The sequence below is a fragment of the Lacerta agilis genome, chromosome 1 (genome assembly GCF_009819535.1).
Source record: "Lacerta agilis isolate rLacAgi1 chromosome 1, rLacAgi1.pri, whole genome shotgun sequence".
Taxonomy (NCBI): domain Eukaryota; kingdom Metazoa; phylum Chordata; class Lepidosauria; order Squamata; family Lacertidae; genus Lacerta; species Lacerta agilis.
In genome coordinates this window covers 45,793,048-45,813,048 of record NC_046312.1, presented here as the reverse complement: position 1 = coordinate 45,813,048, position 20,001 = coordinate 45,793,048, and the positions used below count along the sequence as shown (strand labels likewise).

The 20,001-nt window shown below is 44.4% G+C and overlaps 1 protein-coding gene across 5 annotated transcripts in view; it reads right to left on the bottom strand.

Annotated features, from left to right (window-relative positions):
- LOC117045703 (alpha-actinin-1) overlaps positions 1–17,960 on the bottom strand; it is a 92,354-nt gene extending 74,394 nt beyond the window's left edge. The window contains exon 1 of one of the 5 annotated variants that reach the window (XM_033147040.1): positions 17,663–17,960. In XM_033147040.1, coding sequence (XP_033002931.1) covers positions 17,663–17,767 — 105 coding nt within the window. In that variant the 5' untranslated portion in view covers positions 17,768–17,960. The remainder of the gene's footprint in view (positions 1–17,662) is intronic. The other 4 variants (XM_033147030.1, XM_033147020.1, XM_033147049.1 and 1 more) reach the window with 4 other exon arrangements.
- Positions 17,961–20,001: the final 2,041 nt, after the last annotated feature.

Sequence of the window (20,001 nt, the reverse complement as noted above, 5' to 3'; positions counted from 1 at the left end):
CACATTATTCTGGGACAGAATCTGCTTAAAATATTCAATGAAAAATTGAAACCTAGAAGAGTTATCTGGCAGTCAAAGATATTAAAACAGTTTTTAAAAGTCCCCACTACAATAACATGTGGATTTTAGAAAGAGGCAGCTCAAAAGAAATGATCTTGGTAATCCTTGTGAAGTACCGTACACAAACTGGGAGCACAAATACTTGAAACACACACTTAAAGGTACCGTATTTTTCTGTGTATAAGACTAGGTTTCCCCCTAAAAAATAATTAGGGGGCGTCTTATACATGGATACATCTCCCCCCATTTTCTTAGAACTGAGTCCCCCAAAATAGGGGGCGTCTTATACATGGGGGTGTCCTACAGATGGAAAAATACGGTATTTTAGCCACAAATGCCTTCTAGTTTTGATGTACAATATCTTGCCTATCAGCCTTTCCCTCCTGCCAAGTTTCAGATTTTCCATACAAGTCTAAGGCAGAGGTTTTTCCAGCTGTTTACAAAGTCAGTATCAGTTTTAACATTCATACAGCACCATAGTAATAAATAGAATATAGCCAGTAAACAGCAAAACCACCAATCAATCAATCAATCAATCAATCAATCTTTATTACGGTCAAAGACCAGACAACAGAAATAGCAGTAGCAATAATAACACGTATATCTACATCAGTACCAAGGGGCAGAAGCAGTAGACAAAACTGAAAACTCATTAAGAGGGGGAGAGGAATTCATGAAAAGCAATTGCAAAGGTGACTATTTGAAAGATGACGGTATTCAGTCCAACACGTTAATAGGACTTCAAGAAGCTTTGTAGACTGAGGAAGAAATATTGTTGTAAATATGAATTATATAGTGATTAAGTTGAATATGACAGCTTAAAGCAATGATAGATTTAAGAAGTATAGATTAAAACGATAGAGATTTGAAAACCATATGGAAGGTTTGAGGGAAGTCAAGGCCCTAAAAGGCCAAAATGTTAAAAGAATGGAAACAAATGCGAAAATTTTTCTATTTTGTAGGTATGTATATAAAACTAATAAAAAATGATTAATAAAAAAAAGAAAAGCAATTGCAAAGGCCTCACTAGTAATGTGCCAGAGAATGGGTACATCAATTCAGGCAGCAGAATAGGTGCTTCTACGTATATTGCTTAAAAATCAAAAGTTACCAGTTTGACAGGATTACCCTCTGTATTTACAGAGTTCATAGACTGCAATGTCTATATTATTAAAACATTAAGGCAGTTGGTAGGCTAATATGTTATCCTTATTCTATCATACGGTACTTTAAACATTGTTACGTGCCACAGAAGGTGTAACTATGAGCATTGCAAAATAGTCAATATAAGGTCATCCATACATATGTTTCAGGGGAAATGTTGAGAAATAATAATTCCCTAAACTGTTGCCTTTTATGCACCTATTTAAATATCCCCCCCAACTACCAATGGCTGTTCAGACTAGCACAGAGAAGGACCAGCCAAGGCTGAAGGCAACTGATAGGACAATACTATATACAGTATATGCCTACTTAGTGTAGGATTGCAGCATGAATCAGGGACTGAACAAAACCTCGGCCTTTACATTAAACCACATCTCAGGTTTCCAGGCCTTGAGGCAGAAAATGCCCACTCACACATATAAAATAGCAAAAAACAAACCCTCTCACATTTGCCAAACCTATGATATCAGCACTTGGTTTCATACCACACAGAGTATGATTCGCTTCATCCCATCCCTTAGCATTCCAAGAACAGGAAACAGCCAACCCAGCCACATCCTCATAATAAAGCTGCATCCAAGTAGGAGCCAGGGAGGAAAAAATGCCCAGTTTCCTTTTGCATTCAGCTGCTTTGCAGCAACTTGAGCGCATTCCTGACTAGCAGATTTACTCCCAAGGAAGCTGTTCAAGCTTCCATTATGAGCAGCAGCCTGGGCCCTTTCCCCCCACCAAGCAAGGAGGGTAAAGGTGAGGGGCTGGGAGTGGCAGAAAGCAGGTGGTTGGGCACTGGGTGCATGTGAGAGGGGAGAAACGGAGCTGAGAAATTTGGGGAAATCAAAATGGAATGAAAGTGTGAGAAACAGAAGAGAAAGAGAGCAGAGGACAGAGGGAATGGATAATGTGCGGCATTTGTAAAGTGTCACAGGTTTTCCACTTTCAGCCTCTCATTGCTAATGTAAATTAGGTTGTGCCTGTAACACAGCTTGGATTGATTTTGAGTGGCTTCTCTGTACCCTGACAGTTTGCCATTTGTTGGGGAGGGGATAGGTAAATCATGGTCAGGAAAGGCTTTTCTGCATCTCTCTCTCCCCCCCCCCAAAGATAACAAAGTCACATGCTTTAATTCTTGGTAAATTAACCCTAACCTTACTATACCGTGGTGTAATTACACTCACACATAAATGGTTTTGCTATTTCTTTAATCAATTTAATTGTTTTTACAAATGAGATTAATTTAAGCATGCTAAGGGGTGATTAATGCACATTAAGTGATCTTCAATGTGCAGCCCAGGAGATTTTCTGCTGAAAAGCAGAAATATATTGGCAAACTGTCTTGGACCTACCACTGCTCACCACCATGATGTGAAAACCCGTTGAAAGCAAAGGGAAGCAAGGTTTGCTTTTATTTCTCTGAAGCAAGCCCACAACAGTTTCTCAGCTCCATAATAACAAGCCTCTTCATTAGGTTCTCTTGTTTTCCTCCCACCCAAAAAGCACTTGGTTAGATATATTCTTGCAGTCTCCCCACTTTTCACCTAGCCCCTGGAATCAAGCAGCCATGCCGCATCTGCAGATTGGATCCCCTATTAGGGTGCAAAGCAAAGTCTAGCATTAGTGAACCTGCCTTAAGAGCTCGTGCCAAGGAGATGTTTGACAGGCCCTGAAATGTGGAACTTTTGCCAGGAATGAACTCAGATTTGGCTCCCTGCATATGGATCACAGTGATTCTTCAGATGTAAGTCCTATTAAGTTTTGTGCCAGACATCCTGGAGAGTGAAGTCAAATGGGCCTTAGAAAGCACTGCTAATAACAAGGCCAGTGGAAGTGATGATATTCCATCTGAATTATTTAAAATTTTAAATTATTTAAAATTTTAAAGGATGATGATGTTAAGGTCCTACACTCAATATGTCAGCAAGTTTGGAAAACTCAGCAGTGGCCAGAGGACTGGAGAAGATCAGTCTACATCCCAATCCCAAAGAAGGGCAGTGCCAAAGAATGCTCCAACTACCACACAATTGCACTCATTTCACACGCTAGCAAGGTTATGCTTAAAATTCTACAAGGCAGGCTTAAGCAGTATGTGGACCGAGAACTCCCAGAAGTGCAAGCTGGATTTCGAAGGGGCCAAGGAACCAGAGACCAAATTGCAAACATGCCCTGGATTATGGAGAAAGCTAGAGAGTTCCAGAAAAACATCTACTTCTGCTTCATTGACTCCGCAAAAGCATTTGACTGTGTCGACCACATCAAACTATGGCAAGTTCTTAAAGAAATGGGATCACCTCATTTGTCCCCTGAGAAATCTCTATGTGGGACAAGAAGCTACAGTTAGAACTGGATATGGAAGAACTGATTGGTTCAAAATTGGGAAAGGAGTACGACAAGGCTGTAAATTGTCTCCCTGCTTATTTAACTTATATGCAGAATTCATCATGCGAAAGGCTGGACTGGATGAATTAAGATTGCCGGAAAAAATATCAACAACCTCAGATATGCTGATGACACAACCTTGATGGAAGAAAGTTAGGAGGAATTAAAGAACCTTTTAATGAGGGTGAAAGAGGAGAGCGCAAAATATGGTCTGAAGCTCAACATAAAAAAAACTAAGATCATGGCCACTGGTCCCATCACCTCCTGGCAAATAGAAGGGGAAGAAATGGAGGCAGTGAGAGATTTTACTTTCTGGGGTTCCATGATCACTTCAGATGGTGACAGCAGTCACAAAATTAAAAGACGCCTGCTTCTTGGGAGGAAAGCAATGACAAACCTAGACAGCATCTTAAAAAGCAGAGACATCACCTTGCCGATAAAGGTCCGAATAGTTAAAGCTATGGTTTTCCCAGTAGTAATGTATGGAAGTGAGAGCTGGACCATAAAGAAGACTGATCACCAAAGAATTGATGCTTGTGAATTATGGTGCTGGAGGAGACTCTTGAGAGTCCAATGGACTGCAAAAAGATCAAACTTATCCATCCTTAAAGAAATCAGCCCTGAGTGCTCACTGGAAGGACAGATCCTGAAGTTGAGGCTCCAGTACTTTGGCCACCTCATGAGAAGAGAAGACTCCCTAGAAAAGACCCTGATGTTGGGAAAGATGGAGGGCACAATAATAATAATAATAATAATATTTATTATTTGTACCCCGCCCATCTGGCTGGATTTCCCCAGCCACTCTGGGCGGCTTCCAACAGAAATCAAATACAAAAATATCAAACATTAAAAACTTCCCTAAAAAGGAGAAGGGGACGTCAGAGGACAAGATGGTTGGACAGTGTTCTCGAAGCAACTAGCATGAGTTTGGCCAAACTGCGGGAGGCAGTGAAAGAGAGACGTGCCTGTCGTGCTCTGGTCCATGGGGTCGTGAAGAGTCGGACACGACTGAACGACTGAACAACAACAACAACAACAAAGTTTTGTGGGGCTTACTCCCAGGTTAGGACTGCAGTTCTGCTTGCCAAGGTGTGATAAATACTGTAAATATAAACTGAAGAGTGCCCCCCCTTTTCTGTTTACAGAAGCAGAAAAACTTTATGGAAAGTCATGTGTTTTAAATGTATGGTTTATAAGATAGGTATACGGAAACAGAGCAATAGCCCCGCCACTAAGTGTTAGGTGTCAGGAATTTCAGTACAGCAGTATGGTAGGAAATGGATATCAAAGAGGAAAACTTTACAGCGCAATAGGGAGATAACTAAGAGGCTTCCTTGGCTCCAAACCTTGTTGCAAACATGCTATTGCCCTTCACTGTTAAAATACAATGAAAGAATCAGAAACAGGAAAACGACTCTTTCCTAATTTTACTAAAACTTCCAGTTGCAAGGCCATTTGTTGGCAACCTTTGGGTTGCTTCAACATTCTGTCCTTCCTCTTCCTCTTCCTCTTCCCCTCCCCCAACCCATCCAGCAGTTATTGCTGCAGCCATTGCCAAACAACCCACTGCCCTTATTACACATATTCATCCCTTCCCAAGACTTGATTTTGAGGCCTTGATCTTATCAGCTCAACATTCTGTTGCTTGGCGCAGAGTTTCTGAGACAGGTATGATAAGACTTAACTCACTAGGTAAAAAAAATAAAAATTGTTGCTGCTTTATTAGCTCATGACTAGCTATTAAGAGTTCAGTCACAAAGCAATCCCCACAAGTGGGAGTGGGGTGAGGTGGGGTACCTCAGGCCTGGGTGCTCTCTATCAAGCCCTCAAGACTGCTTTCTGAGTTCCTAAGGTGGTTTGGTGGTGCCTTGTACGCCTTCTGGCAACTCCTGCAACCAAGCTGGTGCCAAACATATTGCTCTGCTTTCCTTTGGACCACATCAACGAAGTCAAGAGGGGGGTCTTGTCATCTGGGCAGCCCAGAACCTCCATACACACTGCCCAGTCTTGTTCCATGTGGAGGTCACTTTGATGATGACGACGACAACAACAACAACAACAACAACTTATTTATACCCTGCCCATCTGGCTGGGTTTCCCCAGCCACTCTGGGCGGCTTCCAACAAAATATTAAAAGCTTTCCAATACAGGGCTGCCTTCAGATGTCTTCTAAAAGTCAGACAGTTGTTTATTTCTTTGACATCTGATGGGAGGGTGTTCCACAGGGTGGGTGCCACTACCAAGAAGGCCCTCTTGCCTGGTTCCCTGCAACCTCACTTCTCGCAGTGAGGGAACCGCCAGAAGGCCCTTGGCGCTGGACCTCAGTGTCCTGGCAGAAAGATGGGGGTGGAGATGCTCCTTTAGGTATACTGGGCTGAGGCCATTGAGGGCTTTAAAGGTCAGCACCAACACTTTGAATTGTGCTCTGAAACGTACTGGGAGCAACTTTGGTGCTGCTAAGCAGTGGTTTGACTTCACCCCCAGAGAAGCACTCCATTGTCTCTTGAGACAGATGGATGCCAACTGTCTATTCATAGTGGAAAACATCCAAGTGGAAACTGGAAAACATCCACATGGAAAGTCTCATCATATGTCCACCTACTCTGCTGAGATGCACTCAGTAAAGCTCAAAGACAGCCACTCTCCACGACAGTGGCAGTGCAAAGAGTTGCTTCATGATGAGAAATGTGTTGTGTAAATTAGCCACTGTGAGGAAGATTTCATAAGCCAGCTGTTTATGGGCTTGTTGGACCTAAGCCCATGGTGGAAATTAAGCCTTGGGATTTCCCTGCCTGGCAAGTATCTGTTCCAGGCCTGACATTCATCTCATGCTACTGTAATTAATTTGTAAAATCTGACTGACAGGTGAAGTTGCGAAGCCACCGTGGACTCTGCCACTTCACAAAAAACAATCTGTGTTCCATGGAAGGGTTGAGTGAGAGCAAGTGAAGTCAGAGATGGCTAATGTATGGCCTGTAGGCTAGGTGCATCCCAGAGCTATTATTTCAGAACCCTTCTGGCCCTAACAAATATGCTTTCAATCTGTAATAGGAATGGAGATTCCACACTTTAATGTTAAATCTCTTTCGGGTTTTGAATGTATCACTGTACATATCTATGTATTATGTTCTGGCCTGGCAAATGTGCCTTACAACTATGAAGCCCTGACTGCTACATGGTGCCAGATTTATGACAAATGTATTTAAGGCATCAGTGAGCATTAAAGAGTTGCTTTCATGCTGCAGAGCAGCCTTCCTCAACCTGCTGCCCTCCAGTTATTTATTGAACTTCAGTTTCCATAATTCCCAACCATTAGCCATGCTGGTTGGCACTGATGGGTGTTTCAGTCCAAAACAACTGGAGGGCACCAGGTTGGGGGAAACTGTTCTAGTGCAAGTAAAGATGCAATGATAGCCAGTGTTAAATCTTTCTCAATACATTGCACAGATCTGCACACCCAAAACTGTGGTTGATATTACTTCATCTTCATATCAGTAGCTGCAGCAGTCTAGCAGATACTGTGTGGGGCTGGGAGAGGAACCAAGTTTCAAAACTCTAATTAGTCATCTGAACCTCAAGCAGACATGCACAAATTAGGACTCGGCTGACTGTAACACCACAACTGACCAATTTACCCAAATGAAGCTTCATACATGGATTGCACAGCTCACTGCACCACCATACTGATAAAGGGCAAAATGTTAGGGATCACTCCCTAAGGATCATTAGGGGCCAAGCTTGATGATGTGGGAGGAGGATAAGTTAGGCTGCAACATCATAGTAAGTGTATTTCTCTCTTGTGCTAACCTTTGGGACCCAGTTGTGGAAAGAGAGCAAAACACACACACACACACACACACACACGCACACACACACACGGGAATTATTTGGTGGGCATCTGAGAGGGATGTACAATAATCTGTAGGGGAAACCTGGATGGGAAATGAATCTGCAGAGAGAGAAACCTATCAGTCAGGTCATGTAGGCTAAGCAGTAGTTGCTTAACAACTTCTGAAAACCCCTGCTGGGTCAGACAAATTTTCACATTGCCTAGCATTCTGTTTCTAACAGCAGTGAGCCAGGTGCCTCTGGGAACCACAGAAGCAGGGTGTTTCAAGAGCAGCTTTCCATGCAGATCCAGCCCATAATAAGCAACATATTGTTGTGACTTTGCAAGTGTTTGACATGCCTAAAGAAGTGTAGTTTACCAGTCCAGGTCCTAATGGCCTTGCAGCCCCTATCAGTTTTGAGAGTGCATGACAGAGGTGGGCAGAATGAAGATCAGCATCTACTGGTAGGCGCTCTGGGAGATTTGCAGTTGATCGGCAAAGATTTCCGACTCCCAACTGCTTAATAATTGCAGCAGCCAAATCATTTATTTTACTTAAATCAGGCAGTTAAAACAAAGTAACCAGGACTTTGTACAATTTCGATCACAGCCAATATTCTTACCAGCTGCAGTAAGAAAAGTGGGAGAAGTTGCAGAGGATGGGCTTCATTTACTATGTAGCATCTAGGAGGTGGCTCAGGCATTTTCCTTAGAGTAAGAACCATATTCACTAGCATCTTAATGCAGACTTTATGGTTTCTGCTGTTGCTTGTTTATCCATACATCAGCTTGTCTCAAAGGAAGGGGTGGGGGAGGAAATTAAGAACATTGTTGCATGCTTTGAAAAGGAACACATGAAAGCTGCTCGAGGGGGAAATACAAATGTGCCGAGAAAACCAAACTGTATTTTATGGAGTATGAGTTATGAGCCTTTTTTTTTTACTCTAGAGGTGGGGTCAGCAATTTAAGGGGGGGGGAAATGAGCCCTTGGGTGACCCTAAGTAGCACTTTAGATCCCACATGAATTGTCCCGAGTTTCCTAGAACAAATGGCTGATGTTTACTGGGCATTATGTGTGAATTGAGCTAGTAAGTTCATGGCAGAATCACAGAGTTGGAAGGGACACAATCATGGGTCATCTAGTCCAAACCTCCACAATATAGGAGACAGATTGCATTGGATCTTGTGCTTATATTATCTGAATTCCCTGCATTAATCACGTGTTCCGTATAACCAAACAGTTGTAATAACAGAAAATTTGTGAAGGATATGTTAATGCTTTCTACTCTAAATAAACCATTTTTCTATACTGTGAAAAACAAATTAGTTCTAATTTGATTCTTCCCTCTGTGTGTGTGAGAGAGAGAGGGGGGGGGGGCAAGGGGATTGTCTTTTCTTCTCTCCATCTTCCCCCCAATAAACCACTCCAATAAATGCCATGCCAGCCCTGTAATCAAGGCACTCAAATGGTAAATAAATAGAGGGAGGTGGTGGTTGGGGTTACTATAGTGTGTCACTCTCTTGCAAGAGGCCATTGGTAGGACAATAATTTGGATACTGAAAGCTACTGTCACAGGATGTTTACCCTTTGAGAAGGGGAAATGATTTGGGGGTTAAAGGTAGGGATTGAACTACAGAACAAACCACAGTTTGTTCTTCACATGTTCTGTTTCTTTCCCAACGGCTGTTGTCTCAAGCCTTTTTACCGGGATGAACATCTGGGATGGGGGTCAAACAAACCATGGTTAAGGAAAGGTGCTGGGTTCACATGTAAATTCCAAGTCATAGCTTAAACAAACCAAGGTTTAAAAGCCAACAACAGAGCAGGGTTTCATATCATGGTGGGTTGTTGTTGTTTTTTGCAGTCACATCATAGTTAAAGCGCTTTGCAAGGTTCACGCATAACAGCAAGTGATGGTGTAATAAACCATGACTTAGCATTGTGCACAAACAAGGCAGAAAATACTTGACCAGTCAAACCAAGGTCTGTTTAGTCCAGCTTTCTATTTCCAACAGATGTGAGCCAGCGGCTGCTGAGAAAAGCTGGGGTTAGAGATGCTGGAGGCATGTAATGTATAGATTAGAACTTCATTACCCACCGGATTTTGGACTTCCAAGATGTACCATCACAGTTATCATCTCAAAAAGCATTATCAAAATAATTTTTAGAATGCATACTTCAAGAGAAGAGAGAATAGTTTACAAACAATTTTTTTTGAGAGAGAGAGAGAAAAAATAAGTATGAGTGCATATTTAAATACATTTTTGTGGAAAAAATAAAATTCTGATTATTGGAAGAGACTTGTGGGTAAACATATGCAAAAGGGGACAAAGCGGAAAGAGACTGATTCAGGCATCCCTAGTAGAGTTGGAACCAAGCAGGGAGAAATTTAGAACATGGCAGCATGGTAGTTGAGTGGTAGTTGGGACCTTGGTGTTCAGACCCAGAACTCAGTTTGTGGCACTGAACAAGTAAATTATCTCATCTATTCCAGTGTTATATTCCTAACAGTGACCAGACAAATGCCTCCAAGAAGCATTGGCTCTGAACAGGAGGTTCCGTATACCTTCGGATACTAGCTCTTGGAGACAAAATAGTGCGATCATGCCTGCATTTCTAAAGCAAGGCAAGAAGGAAATCTCACTATTTTGTCTCCAAGAGCTAGTATCCGAATGTATACTGAACCTCCTGTTCAGAGCCAATTTTCTTGGATAGACGGACAGGCTTGCATGGGGTGGAGCAGAGGGGAGGAGCTTTGGATGGGTGGAGCCAAGAGAAAGTGGCAGTCCGAGTAGCTTAGCGGGATGGGTGGGACTTGCGCCATCCCCACCTTTTGCAGGTGCAAGCTGGCACTGGTGTCCAGGTGTGGACCTTCGGTCCTCACTAATCTAACAGTCCCTTCACCTGTCCTTTCTGTCTGCCTGCCTTCATTGCTGACTGAAGCCTCAATACACACCCAGAAAAGAACATTCTACCAGAGGCACAGGTGCTTTTCATGTATCATCTTCTACAACGCAGCCAGCTCGCATTCACGGAACAGCTACTACAACCCAGAATAGTGCATGTGGCAAATCAAGGTTTACAGCCAGCCTTTGTTTGATTTAAGGCACAGCCGTCACCCTCCCTCCTTACCCTCCTCCAAGCCTAATGGAAAGCAGTTTGTGAAAGTTGGATGGCTTTCAAAATCAGCTTTCAATTGCGCCCAATTTCTTGTGTGAATTAGTAACATACTCAGCAGACTCTGACACACTCCATGAAACGTAAAACTCGAGAAAACAGTTCCACAGGGCACATATCTGGGGTGTACGAATTAGTAATACAAGAGACACTACTTGTCCGTGTCTACAAACACAGGGAAACCTTCCCACATCTGTAACACAAGCAGCTACCTTTACTCTAGAACAATTTGCCTCTTTTCTTGGAACCCTTCTGGGAATTCACAACACAGTGCAAATAGCATTTGTGAGGTGACAGCTAGGGCACCATGCATTAAAAACATCCTGTATAATGTGTGACTCCTGCAGAGTTGTTTCTGAGACCTCTAAGCATAACCCTCCTACTAATTATTCACCTAGCTATTCTCTCTCTCACTCTCACATACACACACACACACACACACACATACCATATTCCTTTGCAGATTAGGTTTCAGATTGTTTCCATGTGCTCTTAGTGACTTCTCCTTTAAAGTCAAGGTTGGGTTGTTATTCTTTTTAACTGGTTTGCTTTCCAACCTGGGCTAGCTAAGTAAAAACAAAATAAAAAATAAAAAGAAATTCCTTCCAGTAGCACCTTAGAGACCAACTAAGTTAGTTCTTGGTATGAGCTTTCATGTGTATGCACACTTCTTAAGATAAATAAAAACATTCTTCTTGTCAACCCATAAGTGAATGTGGGCAATGTATTCTTGTATAATTTGACACCCAGAGGACTTGTGAGAACACAGAATTAGCTACAGTCGTACCCCGGGTTGCGCACACCCCAGGTTGCGGACGTTCGAGTTAAGAACGCCCGCAACCCAGAAGCGTATCCAGAGCACGCGCAATGTGCGCACGACCCCCAGATGTGAATGCTTCTGCACACTTCGCGCATGCGCAGAAGTGCTCAAATCGCGCTACTTCCGGGGTTTTTCTTTTTTGGGGGGCCATTCGTGTTAAGCACGCCCGTGTTACATAGCGCGATCCAAAACGGATCACGTGCGTAACACGGGGTACCACTGTACTTTAACCTGGTGAGTTGCCTTCCTTTTTAGGACTAGTTTACTGTAACAATTTTAAATATAAAGGAACACAAGAATGTATTCTTGATCCCAATGAGAAAATAGGTTTAGTCAGTGCAAAGAACAGCTTGGCGCTGATAGGGTGGCTGAGTGCATTATTTTCTGAGTCAGTCTTGCTGTTTACCTTTGCAAAGATTACAAAGCACATTTTAAAGCCAACTTACTTACCATGGAAGTAGCTGAAGTGTTTCCCAAATAGGGGACATATTCTATTTCTACAGAGATGCCATGTTTGGAAACACTGGGCATTGTGAGAAAGTTCTTCAAACAAGGGCCATGTAGCAACCTGACTTCCTTTGGTTATGAAACCAGAAGAATCTCACTGGTTGCAAAATTAGCAGTTACAGTGGAACCCTGGGTTACGCACGCGATCTGTTCCAGGTCGCCGTGCATAACGCGGGCGTGCGTAACTCGAACACACGCAAAGAAAAAAAAACCAGAAGTTGTGCGATTTGAGCGCTTCTGCGCATCCGGCGGTCATGCGTGCTCTGGAAAACACTTCCAGGGTGCAGGAGTGCGTGTCCCGAACGTATGCAACATGAGGTATGACTGTAGTTGTGTGAGATTTCAGGAAATGTTCAATTCTGCCAACTTTACAACAGAAAACTCTAACCTGCCTGCAACATGCCGCAATTGTATGAGCCCAAGTTTCATTGAGTATCAATAAGAAACAGTGGCTAGCCTATAAAAGCTGTGCCAGGGCTACTTTAGAATGTTATTTTTAGTGGGGAATGAAAGGTCAAGGTTGGAAGTTCTATTCACGCAATTCAACAGGAACGTCCAAAAAAATGTATTAAAAGAAAAAAGCACACCAATCCCGTAATTCAAACCTCATGTGGAAAGTGCAACGCCTATATGGAAATGTATTTAATGTAGATGTATGTTTATCATATTTTTAATATGCTTATGCATTTTTATTATATTTTATTCTTGAAAATTGCATTGGGACTTGTTGTGGGAAGTGATTTGTAGATTCAAGAAACATAACCTAACTTCTTTCTTTTAAATGATTGATGCTATGATGAGCTTTTCAAAAGTTTTAAAACAGAAAATCTGCCTGCAAGACACACACACACACACATGCCAAATATGCCAACATCACACATGAGCAGAAGAGCTACACAGTCCTTTTCAAGTTTGTGAGGTCCCAAGGCTGGCTTTTGAGAGAAGGCAAAACATAGGAAACTGCCTAATACTGAGCAGACTAACAGAACAGCACACCTATTTCCGTAGTCTCTACACTAACTGGCAAGGTTTCAAAAAGGTAAACCCTACCTGGAGGTGCCCCAAATTGAACCCAGCATCTTCTGCAAGCAAAGCACTGAGCTATGGTCCTTCCTACACACCAAATATTAATCCTGTTCACAATTCCCCTCTGCCTGGGTCAAGGCTTATCTATCTATCTATCTATCTATCTATCTATCTAAATGCTCAGGCAGCTTCTCTCTGTATATCTCTGTAGAAAGCAGAGACTCAATGGAAGGGGAGAAAATCTCATGTGCATGCTGAAATACCCCCAAGGGGACACACATTAAAATTCAGGGTCCAATCTACATGGAAGTTTTGGTGTGAAAACAGATGCGCTGTCACAGACACTGGTGACTTTAGCCCATTTTTCTCCCTGTGGTTATGAGGCCAGCCTCCTTACCAGAAGCCACACTTTCTAGCCTATGAGAAACATACTTGCTTTGTCACACTTCCTACATGAAAGTACCAAACTGCAAGCCACAGCACAGCCAAACTCCCAAGCATATTTCTTTTGCTTTTCAAACTTTATGAAATCACACCAACCACCAATGTATTGCCCTTGGACCCCTCCCTAAATAAATAATTCCCCATACTTCTCCTTTCCTACCTTCTCCAGCTTGCTGATGCTATTCCTCCCCCACTGCTCATCGTCTGTCATTCCCAAGAGCACATGCAGAGTTATTCCTTTCCCCTCCAGTATCTTATGTCCTGCAGTTTGAGAAACATGTGGCTAACCTGCGGCCCTCCATATGTTGTTGGACTACAACTCCCATCATCCACCACCATTAGCCATTCTGGCTGGAGCTGATGGGTATCAGAATTCAGCAATATGGAGGGCAGAAGGTTCCTCATGCTTAGTTTACAGAGAAATGCAAACTGGTGTTGCAGATCTGCTACTCCAAGTGCTGCTTTGGTCCATAGGACAGCATTAATAACGAGACTTTGATCCAAATCCCAGCTTACCTGGAGATTCACTAGATAGCTCCTATACAGGGGAAGAGTGACTTGCAGGGATACTAGAGCATGTTAAGGAAATGTTGTTACACACCCTGAATGTTCACAGACTCACAGATTTGTAGAGCTGGAAGGGACCCACGAAGGTCAGATCTAGCTAGAGCAAAGAAGGGATGTAAGAACTTCCTAACATTAGTTTTCCAGAGTAACTGGAAAATATTTGGAATACAAAATAATTGAAGTTTAGGTTCATTTAAAACAAGGACTAATTTGTCAGACATTCTCCTTGCACCCCCAAATCAAGGGATGGCCTACAACAGTCTTTCTCAACCTTGGGTCCCCAGATGTTTTTGGCCTACAACTCCCATCATCCCTGACAGTGGGTCCTGCTACCTAGGGATGATGGGAGTTGTAGGCAAAAAACATCTGGGGGTCCAAGGTTGAGAAAGGCTGGCCTACAAGGAATGCCCATATGATCCATGCATCTGCAAGATTGCATCAGTTGCATTAGTTGCCAGTTGGCTCCTTGACAAAGTTCAGGGTGCTGCTGGTTTTTAAACTATAAAACCTAACAGTGTGATCCTATGCATTTCTGTTCAAAAGTAAGTCCCAGAGTTCAACTTAATTCCCTAACAAGTGCCTTTAGGACTGGAGTCGTACAAAGCTTGAGCTCACTATGCCTTAAGGACTATATTTCTGGACTAAAATTCCCATCATCCTTAGCCACAGGACATGACAGCTGTGACTGGTGAGAGGGAGTCCTAACAATATCTGAGGAGCCACAGGTTCCTGTCTCCTGCCTTACAGCAGACTTTTCACAACGTGAGCCGATCTCCTCATTAAGAGTGACAGATTCAGTTCTGCTTGGATTTTCCCCCTGGTTAAAAGGTTAGAATAACAGGGGCACAGAACAGGGTCTGATCAGTGGCCCCCAGCACTTTGGAATTAACTACTAATACTAGGAAGCCTTTTAAAGTTCTTCCAGTTGTAATGTTAAGATGCATACACTAGAAACTTCTCTTCTACCCAGTTTCTACAGTATTTGATATTTTGTCTTGAAATTATGAGCTTTACCGATACTTGATTTTTATGCAGGATTTAAAAAAATTGTTTGCTGTCTTTATATGCTGATTTCATGTAAACTCTGCTTGGCATGTAGACATTAACTGCAAAAAAGAGAAATAAAGTAATTTGTCTATGAGAAATAAGGGACAAATCCCTTTGTTCAACTACATACAGAATTTCTCCCTTTGCTGCACAAAGTTTACTAATCAAATCATCATGTTGTTCTAAGAAAAAAAGGGGGTGAGAATGAAGAATCATCTGCCCATAACTCTTCGGTGGTAATTTAAATCTCTCAGTAGCAACTTCTGCTGCATCCCATGGGCCAGCGATTTAACATTCCCACCGCATGGACTGAGAATTAAATTACCATTCCTCTCCCTTTTGTTGTCATGCCAATGTCATCCGCCCTGCACCCCATTCTTCAATGAGCACCCTTGTTTTCCGGGTTTGTTTCTCTTGTCTTTATTTTCTCTACGAAGCCTTGTCAAGCCAGGATGCATACCGCTGACGGGAGTTCTTTAATTAACTTAGCCTCCATTGAAGGCACATCATCTTAAAGTATCTATACATCTTTTCATAAACTAGGCAAGGGGAATGACAACAGGGTATTCTCCAATTAGTCAATCCCTCGGAGGGATACATTCCCACCTTTATTCAGAGCTCCTTGGGAGGGGAGTCACTTCTTCTTGTTTTTTAAAAAATATGCTTGTAAGGTCCTTCTTTTACCCACCAGACTTCCATCAAAGTCCTTTCAATGTGGCAAAATACATACAAAGCTCCAGCCAGACAGGCAGAAGCCATTCCCTCTGCTGACCTCTTCTGTGTGTCACATAGCTAGGAGGCAACTTTGCCAAATGCTTCCCCTCCTCTTCATCGGGCTTTGCCGTCTGACAAATGACTAAAGGGAAATGTTTAAGGGCTTAGGATTCCAGAGTGAGCTAATACAGGATGCCTTTGGTTATTGGGGGGTGGGGGTGGGGTGGGGGCAGAGAGAGAGAATGAAGAAGCTAGAACGCCTCCTAACCTCCCTCCCCCCGCCTCCCTAAATTTAAAAATGGGATGAATGTTACCATTTTTGGACATGAGTTTTGCACAAGCCCAGCCCTAAACCGCACCATTCAAAACTTGAAGTGAGCCACCATCCCGCTAGTGAAGGGCAGAGAGCGAGGGAGAGCGTGGCTCTGCGCGCAGGGGGTTCACGAACACCAACCCAACCCAACCCATCGGCCTGACATAGCCCCCGTTTAAGATAACCTGGTGGACCCCCACTTCCTCGCTCCGGATTCTCGCCCTACAAGAAAGAACTGCAGGCCGCCGGCACGAGGCCGCTGGCCAAAGAGATCTGGAATTCCCCCGGGTTGCTCGACCTTCCCAAAGGCACCTTTAGATTTCTGGCGGCTGGAAGGGGGGGGGGGACCCTCCTTTAAAGCAACTTTCCTTGGCGGGTAACTGCTTCGGGAGAGGAAGTGTTGCAGTTCATAATGACACTGTGTGGCAGGGAACACGCGCTACCTACGTGCCTCTCCCTCCCCTCGGGGCAAAGGAGAGGGAGCCCCGCTTCCACCTAGCAAGGCGGCGGCAGGAACAAGGCGCGCAAACTGCACAGCCACTTCCTTGCTCGAAGAGCCCCTCCGGGAAGGTGGCTTTGGTCGGCGGCGTTGCGAAACGCCGGAGAGGCCAGCAGAGCCAGCCTATCTCCCGCCCGCAGGCGAGGAAAACATCTGTTGCTGGAGGAGGAGGTGGAGGAAGGAAGGCAACTTCGGCGCCGAGGCATTGAGCAACTCAAACGGCTCCGTCCCTTTACCTTCCGCCACACTTTCCGCGGCCGATCGCCTTATTTCAGCAGCGTCTCCCCCTCACCCCAACCCACCTCCCCCTTTTGCACGTCACCTCCGCTGCCTTTCGCTAGCAACCTCATGCTTGCCTCTGACGGTGGGTTGTTGTTTTTTTAAAGCTTTTTATTTTAGAAAAAAAGGCTACATACAGACAAACCATGATCTCGCAAAGCTGGTCTATTCCGAACGAAATAAGATTTCTAGCCAAGCCTATGGAACAACTTTAACCCCTGCCCTGCTGTGCGTGTGTTTTAAAGAGAGTTCTTGGTTATTATGAACCCTCTCCAATTATTAAGCCCTGTGAGCGAGACGCCACCGTCCACACAAGACATTATTTCCGTGTCAGATTGGCGACGGTGGGGACGGCGGAGGAGGATGCGAGCGAGCGTGCGTGAGTGAAGAGGACAGATCTCCCCTGGAGACAAATCTTTAGCCGCGCTGGGCTGAGCGTTGCGCCCACCACCATCCCCGCCACCCGCCCTGACACTAGAAGACGGAGACGAATGGAACGGCGCTGAAATTTTTCCACGAGGTTCCCGAGGAGAGGGCGGCGAAGGCGCAGGAGACGTGCGCAGCAGAAGCGCCTGGTATCCTGGGCTCAGCCGCTGCTCCGGATCTACATAGCGTGGGCAAAAACCAGGGGGCAAATGGAAACCGCGGCTGCACAGCAGCATGTGCGGGTTGGCGGCGCCCACGAATCTCCTCGGCGGTGCCCCACGGGATGCCGATCCCACACGCTCCCTCTACGCTCCCAGATGCCGCCGCCGCCTCCTCCTCGGTCTCATCTAGACTGATGGGGCTTCTGCTCCCCTCCCCACCGCCCACCGCCGGAGGGAGGCGAGATCCAGGTTTACCTTCCTCTGTTGCTTTTCCCAAGCCGGATCCAAAAGTAGATCCCTGTCCCAGTCGTCCTCGGGATGCATGTAGTCGTTGGTTTGCTGAGAGTCATAATGATCCATTCCTGCGAGAGGCTGCCGGGGGTCCTTCGGTGCTTCTTCGCCTCTTCGGTGCTTCGCCGCCTCGTCGGGGCTGCTGGGCTCGACAGCTCCCTGCTGCTGCTGAAGGCGCAGCTCCACTTGCAGCGAGAGCCGAGAGAATAAGGCAGCTCCCCCTGCCAGATCGCAACCTAATCTTCGCACACACCGAAAGAGGGAGGAGGGGGGGGGACAAAGCGGCCCTGCCTCCCGATTGACCTTATTGGTTCAGCGGAGTTGCCCAAAGTTCATTTTCGAGGGCTACCCTAACCCCGATTGAGTCTCTCCGGTGTCAATCGCAACTTCCAGCAGCTCTTATAGGTCGGTTTAAGAGCGCTTTCCTCTCCCCCTCCCGGCTCGAGTTTCCTTCCCTCTGCACATGTGACGTCTGAATTTCATCTGCTCCGTGGGAGCGGCGTGGTGACGTCTCCCTTGAGTTAGGGGGAGATTTTACAGTTCTAGCCCCAGAAGCTGCCGAGAGGACAAATATGCAGTTTTAACCTACTGGTGCCCGTGGTCATGTGTTGCAAAGCAATGCAAGGAATGTGAGGGGACTTGGTGGGATTCAGCTCCTCCTTTCTCTTACGTGGAGCATAAAGTTAATCACCGTTAGGAGAAGTTCGGTGTCTATGAGAAGCTCCTGCAGCAGAAGATACTGGGAAACAAAGCTGAAATGAAGTGGGGTTTGTTCCCACCTTTTTTTTAAGTGCTCTCTCCCCAACCTCTCATAATGTGGGCATTTGATGAAGAGATTTGCTTCTGGTTGCCTACAAACACTTCACACCTATAGTTCTAAATAAAAATAAAAATAAAGGCTTGTGATTTATTTTATTTTTTGAGGGGAAGGAACCCAGTATATTCAGTAGATTGCCAAATGTGAACTGAATCTAGTAGCAAAACTTCGCACGGAACATTTGAATTTACTAAAATGCTTACCCACTAAAACCGCGATCTCTTCAAGGACAGAATTTCTGAAGGGCATTTCATCCTTTTCAGAATACTTTTATAATATTTTAGGATAGCAACATATTAAAAGGGTTTGTGAGAAATACTTTGTGAGAGTTTTCAATCCAAAAAGCAAGACACTTTGAATATTGTTGGATCAAGACTAGGCCAGGGATGAGGAACCTACAGCCATGCAGCTCATGGGAATAGGGGGGGGGCAGGGGGGCAGCTGCCCCCCTAGATCAAGCAAAACAACAGAAATACTTAACTAACTGACCAATCATGTCGGTTCTGCCCCTCCCCTAACAAAAGTACTGCCCCCCCCCAAAAAAAATCCTGGCTATGCCCATGCACCCGACCACAACTCCAGGTGATGGAAGCTGCAGTAACTTTTTGAGTTGTGGTCCTGTGGGAGTTATGAGCCTATCCATGCCCTGGAACCAATTTAGATGACTCTGGAAGCTCACAAACAAGGCATGAGGAGGATTACTAGAGGCCTCCTTTGTGGTATGTTCCCAAGCATCTGGATCTGTGAGATCTGCTGCACCCAACCCTGAAGGTTCATTCTCATTCTCATGCCTTGTGGCAGTAGAAAGACCTATCCAGCATGAATTTCTCTAGTTCCTTCTAAAAAGCCATCTAGGTGCCATCGTTACATGGTGTGGCAGCCAATTTCGTATGTACTTCCTTGAGTTTGTTCTCCTGAATCCACTGCTAACCAACTGCACTGGGTGACCCCAAGTTAGTTCTAGTCTATGAGGGGGTGGAATGTCGCTTTCTACACCACCCATTCCTAGTCATATTTTGGTTTTATGCAATGCTATGGCTCATTATCAATTATTGCAAGTAACAAATTCTCTATAGGAAATTACATTTAAAAAAAACTAATTGTATTCTGGATACAATTGAGGAGCAAAAGGGGGCTAGGAGGTGAAGCACAGGTATTATTTTGCTCCTGATTAACTTGAAAAATTGTAGAAGCTTAAAAAGATTGTATCCGACTAGGTTTTACTCAGAGTAGGATTACTGAAATCAGTGGACCAAAGTCATGTCTATTAATTTCAGTTTGTCTACTCTGAGTATGATTAACGCTGGGTACATTAATTTAACCAAAACGTTTATAACCAGGAGAACTTATCACATAGAAAATTACAGAGTTTCATGTTTTGTTCATATCTGCTTTGCACAACTAAGCCTGTGAAATACAAGTCAATTGATCCTGTGTTCTTACTCTCAGGAAGACTGAACTTCAACTTCTGCAGATGTACTTTGAA